Source organism: Olea europaea, chromosome 11 (genome assembly GCF_002742605.1).
Source record: "Olea europaea var. sylvestris chromosome 11, O_europaea_v1, whole genome shotgun sequence".
Taxonomy (NCBI): Eukaryota; Viridiplantae; Streptophyta; class Magnoliopsida; order Lamiales; family Oleaceae; genus Olea; species Olea europaea.
Genome location: NC_036247.1, coordinates 4,319,554 through 4,329,122, shown reverse-complemented (window position 1 = coordinate 4,329,122; position 9,569 = coordinate 4,319,554). Strand labels below are relative to the sequence as shown.

Genomic DNA, 9,569 nt, shown 5'->3' with positions numbered 1-9,569 from the left:
TTTGTTGTCCATGCTCAAATCACAACATTAGGTCTCATTTGTTTCCCATTAATGTAAAAATGAGAATAAAAAATATAACCGTTATAAACCCCACACGAAAAATAGAAATTCAAATATAATGACTTAATGTGATAGATAACGATCACATTTGTCATTTTAATGACCAAATAGCCTTGAGATTTGAGATATTTCTAAGCACTAATATCATCATCTCAATGTTGCTATGGAGTATTATGTTTTGACGAGAAATCAGAAATGGTACCAATTTAGATTGTAGTCAAACATAATGTCCAATTTTAACGTCACTTCCATAAGGAGGCATCAGAGAGCAGCGTGTACATATCGACACAGATATGGTTCCATGTTACAACGATTAGTCATAGAACAATACGCAAAAATCCACTCTAAAACATCAAATTTGCAAGGCTTTCGCATTACATACATACTTCAAACTGAAACTGCAAGAAGCTTCGCCAGATGTATAATTTAACCATCAGCCCAAAATATATTTCCACCTATATATGATAAAATTACAACTTCAGACATAATTAACAGCGAATTTTCCAAAGGTTATACATCATGGGCTGAGTTGCTCGTGACAAAATTTGAAAAAATTAAAACATTATTATATTTGCCCCTAAAACTCAGAGAATAGTCTTCAAGATTCATTGGATGATGACGCATCGTCTTTGTGCTTAATCATGCCTGAATCGACAAGAATTGGGATTTCTGCAGCAAGCCATGGTGCAAGGCCCAGACATAGTGCATGTGCTATTCCAAACCTAGGACTGGCAAAGCAAAATCCAGTATGACAATCAACACAAGAAACATGAGAGCTTTAGTTTTAAAATGGAGCGTATTAGACATCTTGATCAGGAAACTTTGAATATGAAAGCATGTAAAATTTACCTTAGCTCATAACATATTGGCACCATTCATCCTGATTTCTTTAGATATGTGGTTTGTGTAATGAATAAACGTATTTAACTCTTCATTTGCAAATACAGAAGATAACTGATATGCAATTATGAATTAAATAGGAGCATTTATATTTAAATTATGCAAATTATAAACTTATAAACTTATAAACTTTGTTCTTCGTTTCTTACCATAAGCAAAGAAATATAAAAGCATTTTAGTAACCTATTTCTCTCTTAGGATCTGCTATACCAATGGTTGGACAATAATAAACTAACCCGTTTTGGTTCAGATAACTATCTTTATGTATTTCTAAAATTTGACTTATCGTGTATTGTTAGGATTATGTACCAAAGAGAAGCAAGATCATTTGCTCAGGGCATTGATACTTAAAAACTTCATGATCTATTCTCGTGGTTTTGTATTTATCACGTTTAAAAAGGAAGTTTTGAAAGTTGAAGTTTAGGTGGGCCAACCACACTTATTTTCACTAAACGTCTAAACCTAACTAAATATTAAATCAAAACACATTCCACACCCAAGACAAAACATAAAAAAGGATCAGCAACTCCCTCCTACACGCCTTCACCCAATTCCCAAGATAGAAAGAAGCTTCTCCCACAAGACTCCGGCAACCGGAAACTGGTGCAGGTGGTGTGTTCCAAGAAACTGCGACAGGTAATTTTTGGCTTATGCCTCAATCAGCTTCGAGGCTTATGTTCGCCTCATTACCCATTTAAGCCTTTTCAAACATTATTGCATATTGGTTTCTATTGAGGCTTATAACTAAGATGCTAAGAGGGTCATCCCTAGTCACAAAGGTAAAATGCCCTGGTATCCGATCGGTTTTTCTAATATTTCTTAAACAAAATGTTATACCTTCAAAAATAAATTGATAGGTGTTCTTCGACATCACCTAGTAAATAGACTTCATTAAACCTGTTAATTTTAGTTATTTGCTTTAAAATACAGGTTCGTACCTTTGTAATGGTTTGTTTTTAAACCTTTCTAAATGCTAGAATACAACTATGTCAAAACCGCTCAGGTCCAATTGTAAATAAGACCTTCAACACCTAGGAAGAAGAGATCAGGTTTACAAACATACTAATACAAATTTTACAAGATTTTAATAGCTATCTTGTAGCTCTCTTTTGGGGCGAAGCAGCAGGAGCAAAAAGATTTGAAGAGATAATTCTTTTATTTTTTCCTTAAAACCTAGCTTTCTCACACCAAGTATTATCACCCTTTTATCTTTTTTAATATTTTTTAAAATTACGATCTTTTTACTTCGCAGCTAGTTCTCAATACAGAAAAATGTTATATGTACTTCAATTGACAAATAAACTAGCATGGATAATTGAACCCACATGCAGGTTAGTTTTGACAGTGTTACGCCCTGAGGTTTTTAGACAAGCATAGATTGCTTCAGAGTCTTCGTATAAGAAAGTTTGGGCTTTTAGGTAATTTTCCCAAATCTTGGCAAGGATCTAGTTTTCGAGGCAAGAAAAAATACAACGTATTCCTTCACGTTTTCCCCCCTCCAGTTTGTTTCTGATCGATAAATCTTCATTCTAGTTATCTAGATGGCCTAACTGTTCCTACCTAAAACAATAAACAGAAAAGCATCCTGCCCATTTTAAATTAAAAATTAACAAAGAAAAACTTGCAAAGTTTGAGCTTTCTCCATTACATACTAATCTAATTATGGACAACAAATGAATTGACATCAATCTTTTTCCTGAAATGAGTTTCACAAAGGTATATCCGTAACAACCCAAATTCGATCAGCATAAACAGTACAACATAATAAAACTTCATAAGATACCACGAAATCTAACTATTCAATCGAAAACTCGTAATTAAAATAAAAATCAAAGCAAATAGTTACCAATTTTTCGCCCATAGTGGCTTGAAATGCACCGTCAAGCATATCTTCCCACCACGATACATCTACATAAATTTCCCAAAATAAAAAATAAAAATAAAATTATAAAAAAAATAATAAAAAAATCAATTCCCAAAAATGAAAAAATCAAAATAAAAAAAAAACCTTTTGCGTCTTTCCATCTAGCTGTGGCAACTCCAGTTCAGGAGCGGTGGCTGGGTAAGTGACAGGGATATCGAACTGCAAATCAAACTCGTACTTGAGGAGATTGTGAATGTACCAGCACTTGCCAGTCCAACGGATCCCCTCCGGATTGGCAGCGGAGATCCGAAACCAGTCGTTGTCCTTGGCCTTGTTCATTGAAGTATAGGCGATCAGAGCCTTATACTCCTCCTTCAAACGCTGCGTCCAAGCTGCGCCATCGCGTGGGCCAGCCTTTACAGACAACAACGGGATTTGGGTCAGCGTCGATTTTGTTGTGGGGTCCCAACCCTCCATCTTTGAGGATATACTGGACTCGAAGGATTCAGGTCTTAGGGTAGAGGGTGGCGGAGAGAATGAATAATTCTATTGAAGAACGCGTCAGTTACCCGCAGTACAACTATATTTCGGCTAAGAACTGACTCTCCTGAATTACGTGCTTGTTTACAAATAGTCCCTGAAATTTGAAATATAAATAATTAGTCACTTAATTTTGTAATATTTGTTCTTCACTTATGTACTGAAATCTAAGGGTTCTAATAAAAATCGTCAAACCACTAATCAACTGTTTAAGATATATAATTGATTTGGTGCCATGTTTATTGTTCAACTATGCGGTTTTAATGGTTTGGATTTCTGTATTTTATATGGGATTTGAATCAAATTAAACCTTTTAATAATTTAAAATAAATATGCGAAAAGATCTAGACACTTTAGTCGCTCATTTTAGGGAAATATTGTCACATGTTTACACTATTCTACGTATGATGTTAAATTGTGTTATTGTCCATGCAGTCAGATGCCAACATTATTATGATGTTTTTATATGGTTTAGGTAAAAAAGTTAATAAAATTTAAGCCAAACTCAATAATTAATTTTTCATCTCGTATTTTTTGGGATTCACAATTTTATTTAGCCCCCGTTTGGTAGCAGTTTTTCACATCAAAAAAATAATTTTTAACCGTTACTTCACTATTTTCAGCTATCATTTTTAACTTCTTTACTTACATGTGTGATCAACTTTTCTTTCTAACAAACAAAAAATCAATTTTCATAATTACTACCGAATAGGCCCTTAACTTTTTATTCACACATTTCATCAACTTTTATAAAAATTTATAAAAAATTTGATTTTTAGGGAAATCAAACAGGAACTATACGTGTGAATTTGTCCTTCACACAGATGACAATTTTAGCGCTAAAATAATCAAGTATAAAGATAAGTAATTATTCAACTATAATTCAAAACATTGTATTTATATTATAAATTGTTCATACATGGTAACACGAGATGTACTGTTATTTCTATGTTGTTGTCTTTGTCCCATGACTGGAGTCTCCGAGCTAGGATATGAATAAATGATATTGTTATACATGTGCTCATGCATACATATGCATGAAAATGAGAGGAGCAAACGTGCGTAGCCTGAAAATTAGAGCAAGATAAAAGTAAGAGAAATATGACTGTGAATACTAAAAAATGACATTTGAAAATAGATGATAACGTTGACATTATTCAAATTTGGACAGATATACGCTAGTAAGGCTCCACAGACACTCTAGATGGTCAAGGATATGGTGTTTAAGGATCCAGTGCAGGTTTACGATTGTGTTAGGAATTACCTGATTGCCCGAGGATTGCAAATCGGCAAGGCGAAGACTATATATAGAGGCCATACCTAATTTTCTACTTATAAAACTGGTTTAAGTTCTTTGTGTTGTTTAGCATCTAAAAAGGGACACATTGTGGATTCCTAAGTTGATGTAGTGAATAGGTCGGATCCACAAAAATATTGGCCATAGTGCACTTGTTACTGACTATACTGATGTTTTAGCACAAAACGTCATTACATTTTAAATTTTTTTAATTATTTATTTGATATTTATTTGTATTTTTTTGAAAAATTCAGGAGTATAATTGTAATTTGTTCTTTATTTTTGTCTTATTTAAATAAGAGGGTATATCGTTATTTTAAAGCTTCCAATTGAAAAAAAGGATAAAAATGATTATTTCAACAATAAAATGTGAAAATAAGGGCAAAAATACCAAAAAATGAAATGTATGAACGTTTTGCGCAATAATATTGAAAGTAGAGACATTTTATGCTAATCGCCTTTTTATAATTTATTTGGATTCATTTGAATTTTTTAAAAAAGTTTGGGAGTATAATTATAATTTATTCTTTAATTTTTCTTTTCTTTTTGTTTTAGCAAATAGGAGGGTATATTTGTTATTTTACATTTTTTTTTATCAAGAAATTGGATGAAAAATATATTTTCCTCAATGAAAGGCGAAAATAGGGGCGAAATGTTAAAAAAAGAAAGGTATGAATATTTTACACAATAACATTGAAAGGTAAAGACGTTTTGTACTAATTACCCATTTTTTATTTATAGGCATCGAAAGACTACCATTGTGTTAGATAATGAATGGTCTAGTTTTGTTTTATTCTTTTTATTTTCATCTTAGTGTTTTTTCTTCCAAAAAAAAGAATTAATTGTATTTAAATTTAATATTAAAAACAAAAGGCAATAATTAATGAGATTGCCTGGTGTGGCTTGCTCGACTATAATTGAAGATCGATGCAGGGCCAACGTAGCAGGTGATATGGAGTACTACCCTCCACCTTGCCAGTGCCATCACTATGACGTGAGCGCGCATAATTTTCAATGGAAAATTTATTTTTCTTAACTATTGATCGGATAGACTAGTTTAATTTTTCTTTATTTCTTTCATTGGTCAAAGCATTGTGTTTTCTACTTCATTCTGTGAGTAATAGAAATGGAGTTAAAAATAAATAGAAAAACACATGAGAAGTCAATTTATTGAATATAAAGAGTGGAAAGTAGAAACATGAAGGCCAGAAGAAGAGGAAAAAAGAGGAAAGCATGTGAATTCGTGAATGAACATAACAACTAAAATGAAACACGAGAATTTTACACTCCACTTCTTCTTGGCTTTTCAAAATCCGTACTCTTCTTCTCTTGATCTTGACTCTTCAATGTATTTTGCTTTTTGTTCAGGAAATTCATTAACCATATAGCAGAAGCTTTTGGAAATCTTGTCAAATGTCCATTAACATAATCTACATAAAAAATGCCAAATCTAACACTATATCCCGCGGCCCATTCAAAATTGTCGAACATTGACCATATGTAGTAAGACTTGACTTGCACTCCTTCCCTGAAAAGCCAAAAAAAAAAAAATCTTGAGGGACAAATATATATATATTTTTAAAGAAATAGTTAGTCAGTTTCATTGTTTAATTAGACAAACAATTACATGAATGACCACTTACTGCATAGCTTTTTTAACGTAAAGGAGATGATCTACATGATATTTCATTCTTGTCTCATCAAACCGAGCTTGTGAAACTGTTGCTTCCGTATTGTTCACTTCATCCACCCCTACAAAAAGTAAGTCATCCAATAAATCACATTAAATTAGTAAATATTACTACACATTTCTGATTTTTAGGGGAAAAAAAGGACAATAAACATACTATATATTTACCATTCTCTGTAATGTGAATGATGGGATTATTATATGTTTTCTTTATATGAACCAATAACTTGTAAATTCCATATGGAACAATGTTCAACCAATCCGAACCGCCCTGACATTAACAACAAATGGTAAGATTCCATACACTTTGAAAAAAAATATATAGTTATTTAATCTAGTGGGTTGATTATGAGAATATAGTCCACTAGCATAAATGGTTGAAATTACTCCATCTCGTACGAAAATATGATATAGAATAACTGTTGGAATTAATTAAACATTTTTCTATTTTCTTTCCAAGAAAAGCCAAAGTTGAAAGAATTACCTTTGGACCAATCAGCTCCCCGTTACGTTTATCTACAAAAATTGAGAGAGTGAGCATCTTTTGATAAGCTGAATATATAATTTTTCTTGAACTAAGTCCTTATACTTACCTGATAATGAAATTTCCTGGTCGGTTTCATAACTCGGGTTTGTACAAGGTTTCCTAGGTGAATTGCTAGCATAAATAGAAGTGTAATAATTTATGCCTAAAAAATCATAGGATCCCTTCACCACGTTCTTTTGTATAGGTGAAAATTTAGGCAGACGTTCTCCAACTCTTTCCCTCATAGTTGGTGGGTAATCACCGGTTACTATCGGCGCTACAAACCTTACAAAATGGAAAAGAGAGTTACTGAGACTTGTGATCCATAAAATTCAATTTAATTAAGACTAATATTCTATAAAAATAATTACACTTCCAACAAATGTTACAATGTTTCCACAATGAATACTTGGGGACTCCCCAAGTTTGAAAAGGTTCTTCAACCTTCAAAAGTGAGATTTTAACCCCAACCAATTTTACACTACGTGATAAAAATCGACAATGTAGAAGTTAAAATCGCATGGCATGTTAAGTTTAGGGAATATTAAGTACACTGGCTTCTTGTAAAAGGATGAAATGAGAAATCCATTTACCATCCCAACATAAAATCGATTCCCCTTGAAGCAGCCTCCTTATCGTCTTTGGTGTCATTGAGTGGCTCAAACCACTGTGAAACATTCGTTACTCCTATCTTTCCGTCTTGATGTGACTGTTCATATGTATTTGTTTAAACTAAACATCACAAAAAAAATTGTATAGGTTTCCCTCGTAATGTTAATAAATGAGAAATGTTACCTGATATCTTTGCCTATAAATGTCAACAGCTTGTGCATGTGAAAGGATCAAGCCTTTTCCACCTGTGTTCCAAGCGCCTTCAACCTAAAATACATGGCAAAGAAAGCAAATCAACCAGAACACAAGCAATTTGCAAGCTTTTTTAGTTTATAATGGTAAATGGTTCTTCAAGATTTAAATATATTCAGATCGTTTTAGCATTTTCGTCGCATATACTTGACATACCTGATAAGCCGACGTGGCAGAACCAAAGACAAAATCCTTGGGGAAATCAGAGCGCTTGATCTTGGCTTTCGTGTTTCCGGCTGCCTGATCAACACGGGAATGATCCGAAAGTGTCAATGCATCGGCCTCACTGATCATCATGTGGCTGCTTTGGCTATCCATTATTATAAAATGTTAAGGACAGTTAATCTGAAGTGAAGATTGAATTCTCTAAGAGAATGAATCAGGTATTTATAGAGAATTATGAGGACATCAAAGGAATATCCAAAACAAGGTTTGTGTTTTAGTTCGTTGGGTTGATGTTTGAATAAAATAATTTCTGCATTTTTTTTTTTATGTTTGTAAATTTTACAAATATAGAGCATATTTGCTACAGCTTAAAATCCAACTAAAATCAATTTTTTGACCGTTATTTGACTATTTCAGTTATCATTTTCGAATTATTCTCTCACAGGTACGACTCACTTTATCTCTAACGGTCAAAAAATCAATCAACAAAATCTCTACTAAACAAGCACATAATGATAAATACCCATCTTGCCCTTTCCATTCTATCGATAGTTATTCAACTTATTACTAAGGCCAAAATATTAGCAAGATATAGCGTGTGTTTGGGAGCGATTTCACTCAAATTTTAATGAAAATTTTGACCGTATACATGATAAATGGGCCCCACGTCTGTAAGAAAAATTAACAAAAAAGGGGACAAAAATTGCAGCTGTCTTTCACCTAGTATTTAAAATGTCAAAAATGTCCTTGTAATGGTGTGGAATTTCAAAAATATAGAAACATCATGGTCTTTTTACTAAAATTCCAAATTGACTGGACGGTGCAATAAAAAAAATTTGCAACATTGTAGGTCCCATTTCTGGTAGATAACGGAAGAATTTCTCATTATAATTTGGAAAGAATCGCTCCCAAGCACACGCATAGATTTTTTTAATTATCTAGCCCCTGTTTGGTTCAATTAAAAAAGTTGATTAAAATATAAGTCAAAGTCAATAATTAATTTTTATATATTTCATGGAATCCACAACTTTTCAACCATATAAATATTTATCAAAATCTACTAAATATAAGATTTTGATCTTAGCTTAAACATGGTCTCAAGAGCTATAAGTGGCCCCTTTTGTTAATAACACAGATGAAAAATAAAATTGAACTAAAATATTTATGTGAATAACTATGCAAATTTAAAACATCGGTATTATCCACGACCGTGTTGTTGTCCAAACTATATATCCCATCTAGTGGATAGGTTCAGAAAGAAATATCCAAGTAAACATACATACATATGATACACATTATTACAGAGAGATAGATTTTATTATAAAAAAATGTGATGACAATTCTAAGAATGTGTGTATATGTATACACACACATACATGCCGAAGTCTAAGGCCCGCCCCATTTTTTTAAAGCGAAAATGGGTGGAATAGTACTTTTTTGAAAAATGAGTGATTGAAAAAGAAAAAAATTTCGATTTACGTGTAATATTATTTTATAAAACATTGTGTGATTAAAAATAAGGATGAGAAAAATATAATTAAATTTAATGGTGTCGAAAGGGAGGCTAAGTCTACGCATTCAAATAATACATGCAATTGGGTGAGGAAAGGACCAAGATATTTTGGCTGCTGAAGTCATTGTTAATTCAATATTTTTATATTAT

General features: G+C 32.5%; 2 protein-coding genes across 2 annotated transcripts; both read right to left on the bottom strand.

Annotated features, from left to right (window-relative positions):
* Positions 1 to 373: 373 nt before the first annotated feature.
* On the bottom strand, positions 374 to 3,408 carry LOC111403052 (ubiquitin-fold modifier-conjugating enzyme 1). The gene is made up of 3 exons (XM_023031401.1): positions 2,969 to 3,408; positions 2,807 to 2,868; positions 374 to 788 (listed from the first exon to the last, which is right to left on the bottom strand). The coding sequence occupies exons 1-3, from the start codon at positions 3,299 to 3,301 to the stop codon at positions 659 to 661; spliced, it is 525 nt and encodes a 174-aa protein (XP_022887169.1). The 5' UTR covers positions 3,302 to 3,408; the 3' UTR covers positions 374 to 658.
* A 2,406-nt stretch (positions 3,409 to 5,814) lies between these two features.
* On the bottom strand, positions 5,815 to 8,059 carry LOC111404347 (beta-glucosidase-like). The gene is made up of 8 exons (XM_023033164.1): positions 7,898 to 8,059; positions 7,673 to 7,756; positions 7,471 to 7,586; positions 6,945 to 7,162; positions 6,836 to 6,867; positions 6,520 to 6,622; positions 6,305 to 6,413; positions 5,815 to 6,189 (listed from the first exon to the last, which is right to left on the bottom strand). The coding sequence occupies exons 1-8, from the start codon at positions 8,057 to 8,059 to the stop codon at positions 5,943 to 5,945; spliced, it is 1,071 nt and encodes a 356-aa protein (XP_022888932.1). The 3' UTR covers positions 5,815 to 5,942.
* Between the last annotated feature and the right edge of the window lie 1,510 nt (positions 8,060 to 9,569).

Bases quoted from the DNA above. Each gene is read 5' to 3' on its own strand.
- LOC111403052 (XM_023031401.1), bottom strand. From the start codon at position 3,301: ATGGAGGGTTGGGACCCCACAACAAAATCGACGCTGACCCAAATCCCG. The intron at 2,869-2,968 runs GTTTTTTTTTTA...AAATTTATGTAG, and splicing joins TAGATGGAAAGACGCAAAAG to ATGTATCGTGGTGGGAAGAT. The intron at 789-2,806 runs GTAACTATTTGC...TTGCTTTGCCAG, and splicing joins CCACTATGGGCGAAAAATTG to TCCTAGGTTTGGAATAGCAC.
- LOC111404347 (XM_023033164.1), bottom strand. From the start codon at position 8,059: ATGGATAGCCAAAGCAGCCACATGATGATCAGTGAGGCCGATGCATTG. The intron at 6,868-6,944 runs GTAAGTATAAGG...CAATTTTTGTAG, and splicing joins CCAGGAAATTTCATTATCAG to ATAAACGTAACGGGGAGCTG. The intron at 6,414-6,519 runs GTAAATATATAG...TACTTTTTGTAG, and splicing joins CATTCACATTACAGAGAATG to GGGTGGATGAAGTGAACAAT.